The sequence below is a fragment of the Marmota flaviventris genome, chromosome 9 (genome assembly GCF_047511675.1).
Source record: "Marmota flaviventris isolate mMarFla1 chromosome 9, mMarFla1.hap1, whole genome shotgun sequence".
NCBI lineage: Eukaryota > Metazoa > Chordata > Mammalia > Rodentia > Sciuridae > Marmota > Marmota flaviventris.
In genome coordinates this window covers 65,235,609-65,252,692 of record NC_092506.1, presented here as the reverse complement: position 1 = coordinate 65,252,692, position 17,084 = coordinate 65,235,609, and the positions used below count along the sequence as shown (strand labels likewise).

The window sequence follows — 17,084 nt, the reverse complement described above, 5'->3', positions numbered from 1 at the left end:
TTACCAAGAAAAGGAAAAAAAGAAATTATTATCAGTTCCCGTTCTAGAAGAATAGAACCATAAGGATGGGTTCTCTAAGTTGATTCTGAACTATCTAGAATTGATTCTCTGATTTTATTAAATTTAAGAGCCTTATTTCCAGTGATAAAGCAGACAGTGGTTATCTATGACATGCAGTAGTATTTATTTATTTATGTACGGCACTGGGGATTGAATCCAGGGGTTACTTACCACTATGCTACATCTGCAGGCCCTTTTAAAATTTATTTTTTAGTTGTAGGTGAACACAATACCTTTTTTTATTTATTTTTATGTTGTGCTGAGGTTCAAACCCAGTACCTCACACATGTTAGGAAAGCACTCTACCACTGAGCCACAATCCCAAATCCCAGCCCTCTAGCCCTTTTTATATTGAGACAGGGTCCTGCTAAGTAACCTGAGCTGACCTTGAACTTGCAATCCTCCTGCCTCAGCCTCCTGAGTGGCTGAGATTATAGGCATGCACCACTATACTCTACAATGTTTATTTAAGTTGTCAGGTATAGACAATCTGTAATCAAGTAGATTGGGGAAGGTTTGGTTGACAAAGCAGTTGCTTCCATTGAGCATTTTAGTGATAATGAGGAGTATAATGAGCTGTTTTCAGTAGTAAAGGGATGACACAGAAAAGTATTGGCATCAAACAAAGCTCTCTGAATTAATAGGGATGATGGGATTTCAAGGTTATGTGGAACAAATTGTAGCACTTAATTGCCAAAGGTAAGGTGAGTATTGTTACTGTAATGGACACCAGAATTGGCACAATGATAAGAATGACCTGACTTGAGGATTCATATGATATTAACTAGTTGATTCCAGTGTCCCTAAAACTGAAATAGATGAGCAGCCTTCTAAAATCTTACTTAAGTTTTATTTTTTTTTTCGTATTTCTTATTGATGCATTATAATTGTGCATAATGGTGGAATTCATTGTTATATATTCATACATGCACATGATACAACAATATAATTGGGTCAGTATTCCCCAGTATTTCTATCATATTAATCTTCCTTTGATTTTCATGATAGCCCCATCTTCTGCAACTTCTTTTCCTTTTTTTTCTTCTCTAGATTTCACATATGAGGAAAAACATGACTTTTGACTTTCTGAGTTTGCTCATTTTACTTAACATAATGTTTTCAAGTTCCAGCTATTTTCCTGAAATGACATAATTTCATTCTTTTTTTATGGCTGAATAAAACTCCATTGTGTTTATTTCACATTTTATTTATCCATTCATCTATTGACCGACACCTACGCTGGTTCCATAGTTTATCTATTATGAATTGTGCTGTTATAAACATGGTTATGCATGTATACATATGCTGACTTTAATTCTTTAGGACAAATACTAAGGAGGTTGTGTAGCTGAGTCACATAGTGCTTCCATAATAGTCTTTCGAGGAATCTCGCTACAGATGTCCATAGCAATTGTACTAATTCACAGTCTCAAAAACAGTGTAAAAGGATTTCGTTTTCTCTACATCCCCTCCAGAGTTTATTATTGTTTGTATTCTTTAGGGCTGCCTTCTAACTGGAGTAAGATGAAATCTTAGTGTTCTTATTTGCATTTCCCTAATTAATAAAGATGTTAGACATTTTTCATATATTTGTTGGACATTTATATTTTTTCTTTTGAGAAATATTTGTTTAGTTCATTTGCCCATTTATTTATTGAATTGGTTTTTTAAAAAATATTTTTAAGTTGTTAATGGACCTTTATTTAATTTATTTATTCATTTATATGTGGTGCTGAAAATGAACCCAGTGCCTCACACATGCTAGGCAAGTGCTCTATCACTGAGCTACAACACCAGCCCAAATTTGGTTTTTTGATGTTAAATTTTTTGAGTTCTTTATGTAGTTGGGATATTTATGCTTCAGAAGAGTAGCTAGCAAAGATTTTCTCCCATTCTGTAGATTCTTTCTTTGTATTCTTAATTGTTTCCTTTGCTGTGCAGAAGCTCTTAAATTTGATGCTGTCCCATTTATTAATTCTTGATACTATTTCTTGAGCTTTAGGAGTCCTATTGAGAAAGTTGTTGCCTGTGCCTGTATGTTGGAATGCTGACCCTTTGTTTTCTTCTAGGTGTTGCATAGTTTCTGGTCTAATTCCTAGGTCTTTGATCCATTTTGAGTTGATTTTTGTGCAGAGTTAGAGATAAGGATCTAGTCTCATTCATCTACATATGGATACCCAGTTTTCCCAGTTTCTTATCTCTAGTTTATGATTTTAGCACTTTGTCAAGGATCATAAGACTATATCTGAGTGGGTTTGCTTCAGTGTTCTCTCTTCTGTTCCATTGGTTCATGTGTCTGTTTTTATGACAGTACCATGCAGTTTTTGTTTCTATAGCTCTGTAATATAATTTGAAGTCAGGTGTTGTGATACCTCCACCATCACTTTTTTGGCTTAAAATTGCTTTGTTATTCTTGGTCTTTATTCTTTCAAATGAAGTTTAGAACTGCTTTTTCTAGTTCTATAAAGAACGTCATTAATATTTTGATGGAGTTGCACTAAATCTGTTTATTTCTTTTGGTAATATGGCCTTTTTAACAATATTAATTCTGCCTATCCATGAACATGGGAAGTCTTTCCATCTTCTTGTGTCTTCTTCTGGTGTTCCATAAGTTTCATTGTAGAGGTCTTTTATATCCTTGGTTAGATTTATTCCTACGTATGTATTTTTGAGGCCATTGTATATGGGATTTTTTTTCTGATTTCTTTCTCAGCAGTTTCATTATTAGTGTATGGAAAAGCTATTGATTTTTCTATGTTGCTTTTGTATCCTGCTTCTTTGTTGAATTTATTTATTATTTGTAGAAGTCTTCTGGTGGAACTTTTTGGATCTTCTAGATATAGGATAATACCATCAGCAAACAGTGGTAATTTGACTTCTTTCTTTCCTATTTTTATCCCTTTTATTTCCTTCTCTTGTCTAATTGTTCAGGCTAGAATTTCTAGTAATGTATTGAGGATGGACATCCTTGACTTGTTCCAGATTTTAGAGGAAATACTTTCAGTTTTTCCCTATGCACTCAGATGCTGGCTATGGGTTTGTCTTATATAGCCTTTATGATGGTAAGTTAAGTTCCTTTATTTCTAGTTTCTTCAATTTTTTTTTAATCATGAGTGGGTACTAAATTTTGTTGAAGGGTTTTTCTGCAGCTGTTGAGATAATCATGTGACTTTCATCCTTAATTATTTCTATGTGGTAAATCATATTTATTGCTTTGTGTATATTAACCAAGCTTGCATCCCTGGGATGAAACCAACTTGATCATGGTGTACAATCTTCTTAATGTAGTTTTGAATGTGGATTGCTAATATTTTATTAAGGATTTTTTGTGTCTTATGTTCATCAGGGATATTTGTCTGTAGTTTTCTCTCCTTGATGTGTCTTTATCTGGTTTTGGTATGGGGGTGGTACTGGCTTCTTAGAAAGAATTTGAGAATGTTCCCTCCCTTTCTGTTTCATGGAATAATTTGAGGAGTATTAGCATTAGTTTTTCTTTAAAGGTCTGATTGAATTCAGGTCAGAATCCATGTGTGCTTCCTTTTATTGGAAGACTTTTTATTACTGCTTTTATCATGTTGCTGATTACTGGTTTTATATGTCCTCTTGATTCAATTTTGGCAGATCATATGTGTCTAGGAATGTAGCCATTTCTTCTATGTTTTCTAATTTATTGTAATATGAGCTTTCAAAATAGTCCCTATGATCCTCTGGATTTCTGTGATATCTCCTTTTTTATCTCTAATTTTATTAATTTGATTCTTCTCTCTTTTGATTACTTTAGCTAATTTTATTTTATTTATTTAATTTATTTTGTCAATTATGTTTATCTTTTCAAAGAATCTGCTGTTTTTTTCATCGATCTTTGTATTTTTTTTTTTATTTTATTTTTTTTTTTTATTTTTTATTGTTGGCTGTTCAAAACATTACATAGTTCTTGATATATCATATTTCACAATTTGATTCAAGTGGGTTATGAGCTCCCATTTTTACCCCATATACAGATTGCAGAATCACATCAGTTACACATCCATTGATTTACATATTGCCATACTAGTGTCTGTTGTATTCTGCTGTCTTTCCTATCCTCTACTATCCCCCCTCCCCTCCCCTCCCCTCCCCTCCCCTCCCCTCTTCTCTCTCTGCCCCCTTTACTGACATTCGTTTGTCCCCCTTGTATTATTTTTCCCCTTCCCCTCACTTCCTCTTGTATGTACTTTTGTATACCTCTGAGGGTCTCCTTCCATTTCCATGCATTTTCCCTTCTCTCTCCCTTTCCCTCCCACCTCTCATCCCTGTTTAATGTTAATCTTCTTCTCATGCTCTTCGACCCTACTCTGTTCTTAGCTACTCTCCTTATATCAAAGAAGACATTTGACATTTGTTTTTTAGGGATTGGCTAGCTTCACTTAGCATAATCTGCTCTAATGCCATCCATTTCCCTGTAAATTCTATGATTTTGTCATTTTTTAATGCAGAGTAATACTCCATTGTGTATAAATGCCACATTTTTTTTATCCATTCATCCATTGAAGGGCATCTAGGTTGGTTCCACAGTCTAGCAATTGTGAATTGTGCTGCTATGAACATGTCCCTGTAGCATGCTCTTTTTAGGTCTTTAGGGAATAGACCGAGAAGGGGAATAGCTGGGTCAAATGGTGGCTCCATTCCCAGCTTTCCAAGAAATCTCCATACTGCTTTCCAAATTGGCTGCACCAATTTGCAGTCCCACCAGCAATGTACAAGTGTACCCTTTTCCCCACATCCTCGCCAGCACTTGTTGTTGTTTGACTTCATAATGGCTGCCAATCTAACTGGAGTGAGATGGTATCTTAGGGTGGTTTTGATTTGCATTTCTCTGACTGCTAGAGATGGTGAGCATTTTTTCATGTACTTGTTGATTGACTGTATGTCCTCCTCTGAGAAGTGTCTGTTCAGGTCCTTGGCCCATTTGTTGATTGGGTTGTTTGTTCTCTTATTGTCTAATTTTTTGAGCTCTTTGTATACTCTGGATATTAGGGCTCTATCTGAAGTGTGAGGAGTAAAGATTTGTTCCCAGGATGTAGGCTCTCTATTTACCTCTCTTATTGTATCTTTTGCTGAGAAAAAACTTTTTAGTTTGAGTAAGTCCCATTTGTTGATTCTAGTTATTAACTTTTGTGCTATGGGTGTCCTATTGAGGAATTTGGAGCCCGACCCCACCGACTGTAGATCGTAGCCAACTTTTTCTTCTATCAGACGGCGCGTCTCTGATTTGATATCAAGCTCCTTGATCCATTTTGAATTAACTTTTGTGCATGGCGAGAGAAAGGGATTCAGTTTCATTTTGTTGCATATGGATTTCCAGTTTTCCCAGCACCATTTGTTGAAGATGCTATCCTTCCTCCATTGCATGCTTTTAGACCCTTTATCAAATATAAGATAGTTGTAGTTTTGTGGATTGGTTTCTGTGTCCTCTATTCTGTACCATTGGTCCACCCGCCTGTTTTGGTACCAGTACCATGCTGTTTTTGTTACTATTGCTCTGTAATATAGTTTGAAGTCTGGTATCGCTATACCGCCTGATTCACACTTCCTGCTTAGCATTGTTTTTGCTATTCTGGGTCTTTTATTTTTCCATATGAATTTCATGATTGCTTTCTCTATTTCTACAAGAAATGCCGTTGGGATTTTGATTGGCATTGCATTAAACCTATAGAGAACTTTTGGTAATATCGCCATTTTGATGATGTTAGTTCTGCCTATCCATGAACAGGGTATATTTTTCCATCTTCTAAGATCTTCTTCTATTTCTCTCTTTAGGGTTCTGTAGTTTTCATTGTATAAGTCTTTCACCTCTTTTGTTAGGTTGATTCCCAAGTATTTTATTTTTTTTGAAGATATTGTGAATGGAGTGGTTGTCCTCATTTCCATTTCAGAGGATTTGTCGCTGATATACAGGAATGCCTTTGATTTATGCGTGTTGATTTTATATCCTGCCACTTTGCTGAATTCATTTATTAGCTCTAATAGTTTCTTTGTAGACCCTTTTGGGTCTGCTAGGTATAGAATCATGTCATCTGCAAATAGTGATAATTTAAGTTCTTCTTTTCCTATTTTGATGCCTTTAATTTCTTTCGTCTGTCTAATTGCTCTGGCCAGTGTTTCGAGAACTATGTTGAACAGAAGTGGTGAGAGAGGGCATCCCTGTCTTGTTCCAGATTTTAGAGGGAATGCCTTCAATTTTTCTCCATTCAGAATGATGCTAGCCTGAGGCTTAGCATAGATTGCTTTTACAATATTGAGGTATGTTCCTGTTATCCCTAGTTTTTCTAGAGTTTTGAACATAAAGGGATGCTGTACTTTGTCGAATGCTTTTTCCGCATCTATCGAGATGATCATATGGTTCTTATTTTTAAGTCTATTGATGTGGTGAATAACATTTATTGATTTCCTTATATTGAACCAGCCTTGCATCCCAGGGATGAATCCTACTTGATCATGGTGCACAATTTTTTTGATGTGCCTTTGTATCCGAGTGGCCAGAATTTTATTGAGGATTTTTGCATCTAGGTTCATTAGAGATATTGGTCTGTAGTTTTCTTTCTTTGAAGTGTCTTTGTCTGGTTTAGGTATCAGGGTGATGTTGGCCTCGTAGAATGAATTTGGAAGTTCTCCCTCTTTTTCTATTTCCCGAAGTAGCTTGAAAAGTATTGGTATTAGTTCCTCTTTAAAGGTTTTGTAAAACTCTGCTGTATACCCATCCGGTCCTGGGCTTTTCTTAGTTGGTAGTCCTTTGATGGTTTCTTCTATTTCCTCAATTGATATTGGTCTGTTTAGGTTGTCTATATCCTCCTGACTCAATCTGGGCAGATCATATGACTTAAGAAATTTATCTATGCCTTCACTATCTTCTAATTTATTGGAGTATAAGGATTCAAAATAATTTTTGATTATCTTCTGTATTTCTGAAGTGTCTGTTGTGATATTGCCTCTTTCATCCCGTATGTTAGTGATTTGAGTTCTCTCTCTTCTTCTCTTCGCTAGCATGGCTAAGGGTCTGTCGATTTTGTTTATTTTTTCAAAGAACCAACTTTTAGTTTTGTCAATTTTTTCAATTGTTTCTTTTGTTTCGATTTCATTGATTTCAGCTCTGATTTTAATTATTTCTTGCCTTCTACTTCTTTTGCTGTTGTTTTGCTCTTCTTTTTCTAGGATTTTGAGATGAAGTATGAGATCATTTATTTGTTGGTTTTTTCTTTTTTTAAGGAATGAACTCCAAGCAATGAATTTTCCTCTTAGAACTGCTTTCAATGTGTCCCATAGATTCCGATATGTTGTGTCTGTGTTTTCATTAATCTCTAAGAATTTTTTAATTTCCTCCTTGATGTCTTCTATAACCCATTGATCATTCAGTAACCTATTGTTCATTCTCCAAGTGATATATTCTTTTTCCTTCCTTCTTTTATCGTTGATTTTCAGTTCCATTCCATTATGATCAGATAGGATGCATGGTATTATCTCTACTCCTTTGTATTGTCTAAGAGTTTCCCTGTGACATAATATATGATCTATTTTTGAGAAGGATCCATGTGCTGCTGAGAAAAAAGTGTAACTGTTTGATGTTGGGTGGTATATTCTATATATGTCAATTAAGTCTAGGTTATTAATTGTGTTATTGAGTTCTATGGTTTCCTTATTCAACTTTTGTTTGGAAGATCTGTCCAGTGGTGAGAGAGGTGTGTTGAAGTCTCCCATGATTATTGTATGGTGGTCTATTAGACTCTTGAACTTGAGAAGAGTTTGTTTGATGAACATAGCTGCACCATTGTTTGGGGCATATATATTTATGATTGTTATGTCTTGTTGGTGTATGGTTCCCTTGAGCAGTATGTAGTGTCCCTCTTTATCCCTTTTGATTAACTTTGGCTTAAAATCTATTTTATTTGATATGAGTATGGATACTCCTGCTTGTTTCCGAAGTCCATATGAGTGATATGATTTTTCCCAACCTTTCACCTTCAGCCTATGTATGTCTTTTCCTATCAAATGCGTCTCCTGTAGGCAGCATATTGTTGGGTCTTGTTTTGTGATCCATTCTACTAGCCTGTGTCTCTTGATTGGTGAGTTTAAGCCATTAACATTTAGGGTTATTATTGAGATATGGGTTGTTCTTCCAGCCATATTTGTTTATTTATGTTACTAAACATGGTTTGTTTTCCACTTTGATTATTTTCCCCCCTTTAGTGTCCTACCTCCCACTGTTGGTTTTCATTGTTATTTTCCATTTCCTCTTCCTGTAATGTTTTGCCAAGGATGTTTTGAAGAGATGGTTTTCTAGCTGCAAATTCTTTTAACTTTTGTTTATCGTGGAAGGTTTTAATTTCATCTTCCATCCTGAAGCTTAATTTCGCTGGAAACACAATTCTTGGTTGGAACCCATTTTCTTTCAGTGTTTGAAATATGTTATTCCAGGATCTTCTAGCTTTCAGAGTCTGTGTTGAAAGATCAGCTGTTATCCTGATTGGCTTACCCCTAAATGTGATCTGCTTCCTTTCTCTTGTAGCTTTTAAAATTCTCTCCTTGTTCTGTATGTTGGGCATCTTCATTATAATGTGTCTAGGTGTGGGTCTCTTATGATTTTGCACATTCGGCGTCCTGTAGGCTTCTAGGATTTGGGGTTCTGTCTCATTCTTCAAGTCTGGGAAGTTTTCTCGAATTATTTCATTGAATAGATTGCTCATTCCTTTGGTTTGAAACTCTGTTCCTTCCTGTATCCCAATGACTCTTAAATTTGGTCTCTTGATGTTATCCCATATTTCTTGGATGTTCTGCTCATGGTTTCTTAACAGTCTTGCTGAGCTGTCTATGTTCTTTTCAAGTTGAAATACTTTATCTTCATTGTCTGATGTTCTGTCTTCTAAGTGTTCTACTCTGCTGGTAGTATTCTCAATTGAGTTTTTAAGTTGGCTTATTGCTTCCTGCATTTCTAGGATTTCTGTTTGTTTGTTTTTTATAACCTCTATTTCCCTGTATAGTTGATCTTTTGCTTCTTGGATTTGTTTATGTAATTCATTGTTGAAGTGATCTTTCATTGTCTGATTTTGCTGTCTGATGTCTTCCTTGAGACTCCAGATCATCTGAAGCATGTATATCCTGAATTCTTTATCTGACATTCCATCAGCTGCAGCTATTACCTCTTCTAAAGTTGAGTTGACCTGCAATGCTTGTGGTCCTTTCTTTCCTTGTCTCTTCATACTGTTCGCGTTCCTTTCTTCTTGGTGAAACTGTTGTGCTATTGAATTTTCCCCCTATATATTTATATTGGTCTTGTATAGTTGCAAAGTCTCCCTCGCAGGCACGGGCGGCGGCTCTGCCCCTCCGCCAATTGGGGCAATGTGCCTACCACGCCGGCAGGCCGCTGGGCCTGCTCTGCCAGTCGGTAGCAGGTCCGCCGTCCTTGCAGGCGCGGGCGGCGGCTCTGTCCCTCTGCGGGCCGCTAGGCTTGTTCTGTCGGTGGTCGCCGTTCTGCCTACTTTGCAGGCGCAGGCAGCGGCACTGCCCCTCTGCAGGCCTCTGGGGCTGTACTGCCAGTGGGTCGCAGGTCCGCCTACTTTGCAGGCGTGGGGGGGGGGGCGGCTCTACCCTTCCTCAGGCCACTGGGCCTGTTCTGTCTCTCAGTTGCAGTTCTGACCTGTTCTGATGGTGGTCTCAGTTCCGACTACCTTGCAGGCGCGGGGGGGAGGGGGCGGCTCTGCCTCTCAGCAGGCCGCTGCTCCTCTTCTGCCGGTGGGTCGCAGGCCCGCCTACCTTGCAGGAGTGATTGGAAGCTCTGTCCCGCCGCGGGCCACTGGGCCTTTTCTGTCGGTGGTCACCCTTCCCCTACCTGGCAGGCGAGGGGGGTGGGGGGCGGCTCTGCCCCTCAGCAGGCCGCTGGGCCTGCTCTGCTCTGTTGGTCCCAGTTCCCTCTACTATGCCAGCGCAGGGGGAGGGGGCAGCTCAGCCTCTCAGCAGGCGGCTGCTCCTCTTCTGCCGGTGGGTCGCAGGCCCGCCTACCTTGCAGGAGTGATTGGAAGCTCTGTCCCGCCGCGGGCCACTGGGCCTTTTCTGTCTGTGGTCACCCTTCCCCTACCTGGCAGGCGAGGGGGGTGGGGGGCGGCTCTGCCCCTCAGCAGGCCGCTGGGCCCGCTCTGTGTTTGGTCCCAGTTCCCTCTACTATGCCGGCGCAGGGGGAGGGGGCGGCTCAGCCTCTCAGCAGGCGGCTGCTCCTCTTCTGCCAGTGGGTCGCAGGCCCGCCTACCTTGCAGGAGTGATTGGAAGCTCTGTCCCGCCGCGGGCCAATGGGCCTTTTCTGTCGGTGGTCACCCTTCCCCTACCTGGCAGGCGAGGGGGGTGGGGGGCGGCTCTGCCCCTCAGCAGGCCACTGGGCCTGCTCTGTCTTTGGTCCCAGTTCCCTCTACTATGCCGGCACAGGGGGAGGGGGCGGCTCAGCCTCTCAGCAGGCGGCTGCTCCTCTTCTGCCGGTGGGTCGCAGGCCCGCCTACCTTGCAGGAGTGATTGGAAGCTCTGTCCCGCCCTGGGCCACTGGGCCTTTTCTGTCGGTGGTCACCCTTCCCCTACCTGGCAGGCGAGGGGGGTGGGGGGCGGCTCTGCCCCTCAGCAGGCCTCTGGGCCTGCTCTGTCTTTGGTCCCAGTTCCCTCTACTATCGATCTTTGTATTTTTTAATTCTCTATTTCATTGATTTCAGCTCTCACTGTAAGTATTTCCTTCTTTCAACTAGAATTGGTTTATTCCTGATTTTTATATTATATGGAATTAGTTCTTGTTTTTCAAGGATCTTGAGATACATCATTATGTTGTTTATTTGGGATATTTCTGATTTTCCTATATAGGCACTTATAGCTATGAAGTTTCCTCTTAGAACCATCATTATAGTGTCCCAGAGGTTCTAGTATATTGGTACATTGTACCACTATTTTCATTTGATTTTTAAGAATTTTAAATTTCTCTGATTTCTTCTACTACTCATTCTTTATTCAAAAGAGTATTGTTCATATAGTTACTGCAGGGTTTTTTGTGTGTTGATTTTTAATTTCATTCCATATGATCAGATAAGATGCAAGGAATTAGATCAATTGTTTTGTTTTATTTGCTAAGAATTGCTTTGTAGCCTAAAATTTCGTCTATTTTGGAGAAGGTTCCATGAGCAGCTGAGAAGAAAGTGAATTTAGCTCTCATTGGATGAAATATTCTGTAGATTTCTGCCAAGTCCATTGATTTATATTATTTTTTAGGTCTACAGAGTCTTTACTGAGTTTATGTCTGGATGACAGACATAAACCATCCAGTATTATTGTTTTATGGGCTATCTGAATATTGAAACTGAATGGTGTCTGTTTTACATAATTAGGTGCATCAGCATTTGGGGCATTAATTTGCTGTCACAATATCTTCTTGTTGGATTGTTTCCTTTACAAGTATTAAGTGACCTTCTGTGTTTCTTCTGATTCATTTTGGCTTGAAGTCTGCTCTGTTGTATATAAGAATAGCTATGCCTGATTGTTTTGGGATTCCATTAGCATGATATATCAATTCCCATCCTTTCACTGTTATCCTGTGGCTTGTCTTTGCCTGTAAAGCAGCTTCCTTGCAAACAGCATATAATTGGGATTTTTTAAAAAGTATTTTAGTTGTCTATGGACCTTTGTTCTATTTATTTATATGTGATACTGAGAATTGAACCCAGTGCCTCACATATGCTAGGCAAGTACTCTAACACTGAGCCACAACCCCAGCCCTTAGGTCATGTTTTTTAATCCATTCTTGCCAACCTATATCTTTTTTTTAGTATACTGTCATTCTAATTTTAATAAAATACATAGTTTCACATTACATAGACAACAAGTCCATCCACTCATCATTGATAAAATTTTAGAAATATTTTCTATAAAAAGTTCATATTTGGTTGGGAATTTGTCCATTATAGCATGATTTCTACAAGTACAGAGTTCCTAACCTCACCTCCATTCTTAATAACTTTGAGAAATTTTTAAAAGTACAGAAAAGTACAAAAAATAATACATCCACATACCACAATTCAGAATTAGCTAGTATCTTCATATATTTACTTGCAACCTTTAAGAGAAATGGATGTTTATATATAAAAAGCTGAAGCCCCCTCCCCACCCTACCCCCGTACTCATTCCCTTCCCCCTTCACTCTTCATAGGCCACTACTATCAAAAGTTTGGTCTGTATTTCTCCAATTCATTTAAGAAAATTTACATACACATATGTATTCATTACCAATATAAAGTGCTAAATTTCATGAAGTTTTAATTCAAATTTACAAAAAGTTACTCTATTATATGCATCATTCTGCAACTTTTCCCCCCTTAATGTGATTTTAATTTTAGATCCTTCCATTAGTAGCATGTGGATCTCATTTGTTGCATTTTACAGATGTATAGTATCCCATCATAAGAACTTTTGTTCTGTTCCTAATGGGCTTTTGTTTCCAATATTTGACAGCCAGAGCAAATCAAGCTACAGGAAAGTTCCCAGTACTTATCTCCCGAGCATTTACATTTAAAACTAAAACTGCTAAATATTTTAAAATTTGTTCATATGAAGGAATGTTTCCGTACTCCCGAGATCACAGCCATTTTAGTACATGGCTTTTTTATATTTCTCTCTTTAGTCCCCATGAATTTTGCTTGAGTGATCATGGTTTCTTTCCTCTCCTCTTCAGAGAACAAATTACCTCCGAATAATTTTTTAAATTGTCCCATATTTCCTCATCTGACGGATTTCTTTAATATTGCAAGTACTACTAAATGCATAGGTCTCTTTCTGGAATCTCTTGCCCTCTGCTAAATCAATACCACCAGAGTTCCATTTCTTATAGATGATCATACCGTCTGTTTTTGGACTATTCCTTTCTAACACAACTCATTTTTTTTTTATTACACTGGTGAAGAACTTCGCATCTATGTTGATGGAGTAGCAGGCCTGTTTTCTGTTACAATTTTCGTGGAAATACCTCCATAGTTTCAGCATTACCTATACCATTTTGACTGTAGGATTTTTGTTGTTGGCAGAGTCTTTTTATCACACAAATTTCTTCCTCTTCTATATGAATTCTCAGTGTCCTGAAAGTTGTTAGCATTTGTACAAGTTCACCTCATTTGTGGTGCATTGCTTCAAAATGACTTTCTAATGCAATATGAGATATAAATTTCTGATGCACATGTTCCCAGATATTCATAGGGTTTTTAATAAGTATGAATTTTCTGGTGTCTAAAATGGTGTGACTTCTGGCTGAAAGCTTTCCCACATTCACTGCATTGATAAGGCTTCTTACCTGAATGGACCTTCATTACATTCATAGGGTTTCTTTCCAGTATGAATGTTTTGATACTTTATAAGGTACTTCTGTCCACTCATTACATTTAAAGGGTTTATCTCCAATATGAATTTTCTCATGCTCAATAAAACCACTAAAGGTTTTACCACACTTTTTACATGTAAAAGGCTTCTCTCCTGGGTGAGTTCTCTGGTATCTGATGAAGTTGGAATTCTGAGTGAAAGCTTTCCCACAGTCTTTACACTCAAAAGGTTTCTTTCCAGTGTGGATTTTCTATGGGTAAGAAGGTTTTCCTTCTGGCTAAAGGATTTTCCACAATCATTACATTCACAAAGCTGCTCTCCAGTATGAGTATTCTGATGTTTAATGATGTATTGCCTTGGGCCAAAGGTTTTCCCACAATCGTTACATTCAAAGAGTTTCTCTCTATTGTGAAAATGCTCATGCTTAGTGAGATTGAATTTGTGGCTGAAGACTTTCCCACATACCTTATAGGCAAAGGGGCTTTCCCCACTATAAATTTTCTGCTAACTGAGGTGTGAGACATCTGAATGGAAGCTTTACCACATTCACAAGGTTTCTCTCCAATATGAATTTAAAACAAATTTTTTTGGAGTTGTAGATGGACAGAATGCCTTTATTTTGTTTATTTTTATGTGGTGCTGAGGATCAAACTCAGTGCCTTACACATGCGAGGCAAGTGTTCTGCCACTGAGCTATAGCCCCAGGCCCAATATGAATTTTTTGATAAATGAGGATTTACTTTTGTCTGAAGATATTTCCACATTTCTTACATTTACGAGGCTTCTCTGTATGATTTCTCATATGCAGAGAAAGGGATAAATTTTATGAGAAAATTTTATCATACTCAGTTCATTCAGTTTTCTAATACAAATTTTCTAATAGTCAAAGGTATTTTGCTATATTCACTGTTTTCTCTCTACCATGAATTTTCTGCTGCTCAATGAAATCTGTCATCTAGCTAAAGGCTTTTCAATATTCCTTAGAAGCACAAGGTTTCCCTTCAGAATGACTTCTATGTTCAATGAAATGTGACATATGCATAAAAGTTTGTGCACATTCAGTAGTAAATTCATAGGGTTTTTTCCCCAGTGTGAATGCTTTGCTATTGGAGGGGACATGCTTTTTATACTGAAGGCATTTCCACAATGATTTACACTTACAAGGAGCTATTACCATGAGAAATAAGCAGTGGTAGAGGACTTCCAGCTAGTAAACTTGGTGACTCTACTACACACCTTCCCTCAAGGTTAAATCTAAATGGTTTCAAACTCAAAACTTCAAAAATGTATTGCCTTAAAAGAAATAAGGTCTGTGAGCAAAGGAAGGATTTTTCCAATTTTCTTATATTCACATCCTTTTTTTTCCTCAGTCTGTAATTTGATGTATACAACTTTGCCTCCCAAGTCTTGTTGCTTCTCTAATCTGTTCATCTTCTCAGGCTTCTACTGACAAGACTTCCTTTCTGTGTTTTTCCTCTATCCAGTTTTATCTTCTTGCTTCAAAGGAGGCTCATATAGTTTGGTCTCTTTTATTACCTGCTTTCAAGGGAAATGACAGGACTAGAATGTTAATGCTGAAGCCAAAGTACCATCTAGAACTCAGGAGGAGTTCTGTGGGGTCTATGGCCTTCTGAAGGATGAGGAAGATGTAGTTTGTAGGGATGCACAAGGAAGCAGCCCCACTGGGCAGTTCCACTTGGAGAAATCTATTTAAGAGATAGTCCTGCATACTGGGATGTTTGGAGTGGAGACTCCCTCCTTAATACCTCCCAAGTGCAGTCTCAAAACAGGCCAAGCCAAGACTCGGAAGCCAAGACTCAGAAGAGAACTCCATCTTGTCCATGGCTAGTCTGGCACTGGACCACCCCTATGTCTTTTAATTGGAGAGTTGAGCATTTACATTCAGTGTTATCGTGGAGAGAGATTTATTAATTTCTACCACTGTGATTTATTTCTAACATTTAATTTGGTCCTATTTCTCATTTGCTTAGCTATTCTTCAAATGAGATTTGTCTATTTGAGAGATCTGTGGTTTCTGATTTCTTCTGTGTGTAGTATTTCTTTTAAGTACTTCCTGTGGTATCAGAATAGTAGTCATGAATTCTTTTAGATTCTGCTTATCATGTAGGTTGTTTTTTTCTTAAATTTTGAATGTGGCTGGAAAATAATTAGGAAAAAAAGTGATCCCGTTGAATAGCAAATCTTAGGTTTTCTTTTTTACTTGGAAGGAAAACCAATATCACTACTTAAACTGTTTAATTAATTCTTCACTGTGTCTAGACCACTAGTAGCAATCATTTATGATTTTTACTTTATTTTTTAGTTTTCAGTGGACACAACATCCTTATTTTATTTGTATGTGGTGCTGAGGATAGAACCCAGCGCCCCGCACATGCCAGGTGAGCACGCTACCGCTTGAGCCACATCCCCAGCCCTCAATTATGTTTTCTTGGATATAAATTCTTCTTGTTGGCTTCATTGGGTTCTTATGTTGACTTTCCTTACATGTTTTCTGATTCCTGGTTGAGAGCTCATCTATAGAGTATTCTTCTTCCCAGTGTCTTGATCTGGGATTGCTCTTACTTGGAAGGATAGTTGCCTGTTTTTTTTGTAGTATGTCTTATAGCCACTCTAAGAGGGGAATTTCCTTTTTTAATTTTTAATATGTTTGTATATTTCTAGCACTTACATATTTAAAGATATAATTTCTCCAGTTTTTATATGGAAAGGAGGTAATTTCTATTATCTTGAAATGAAAAGTCTAAATTCTTTGACATGTATAATCTCTAGACCAAGTATAATGTTGTTTTTAATAAATCATTACCAATTTTCTCTTATATAGTACTTTAGGAACAGAATAATCAGGAATGTTTTTAAAGGACCCAAATCTCTTACACAGAGTAGAGCAATTAACATGGCAGTTAGTATTGCAATTGTGTAAGAAAATATTCATGCACATGAATAAAGAATCTGCCAAAATGTAAATTAATAGTTTTTTTTAAGGCAGAAAACTTATGGGATAAATTTTTCTTTTCTTTCTTTTTTCTTTTTTTTTGGTATTATGGATTTTATGTATTTTTTTAAAGAAGATATAACTTTTGAATTTTTATTCTAAATGACTTTTAAAAAGTTCTGCCTTATAGAGACTGCATTAATGTACCCTATTGCCTATAGAATGAAGTTAAAACTCAGGTAAATATCACCAAAGCTCTCACAGATCTATTCACAAAGGGCTTCTCCTATCCCTCCATTATCTTGTGCTCCATCTGGTCTTATTTTGTCCCCATACTTTGATGCAGTTGCTGCTACGGATTTCTGCTGTATTTTAAGGATTGAAACTAATTTTTTCAGGGTTGTTTATCTAGGAACAGGATACTGGCTCTTCTGGTCCATTTTTTTGCTGAGTTTTGCTGCAGTCATGGTTACCTATACTTCATTGCTGTTGGTGAGTAATGCTTTCCCTTTCTCTGTTAATAGCCTCATGAGGCACTCCTGTCAGTGATAGTATCTAATTGGTGTTGGAAACCATTACAAACATGTGATCACTCTAGTCTTAGTATGAGTCATGCTTTATATCAGCCATGTGAATTTTATGCACAATGGATGGGGGAAGAAGCTTATGCAATTACAGGATGTGTCTAACCAATTTAACCCTTTGA

General features: G+C 37.8%; 1 protein-coding gene across 1 annotated transcript in view; it reads left to right on the top strand.

Moving 5' to 3' along the window:
• Window positions 1-709: 709 nt before the first annotated feature.
• Gdpd4 (glycerophosphodiester phosphodiesterase domain containing 4) overlaps window positions 710-17,084 on the top strand; it is a 118,062-nt gene continuing 101,687 nt past the window's right edge. Inside the window, exons 1-2 of the mRNA XM_027942868.2 lie at window positions 710-759; window positions 16,777-16,870. Of these exons, the coding sequence (XP_027798669.2) occupies window positions 710-759; window positions 16,777-16,870 (144 nt within the window). The remainder of the gene's footprint in view (window positions 760-16,776; window positions 16,871-17,084) is intronic.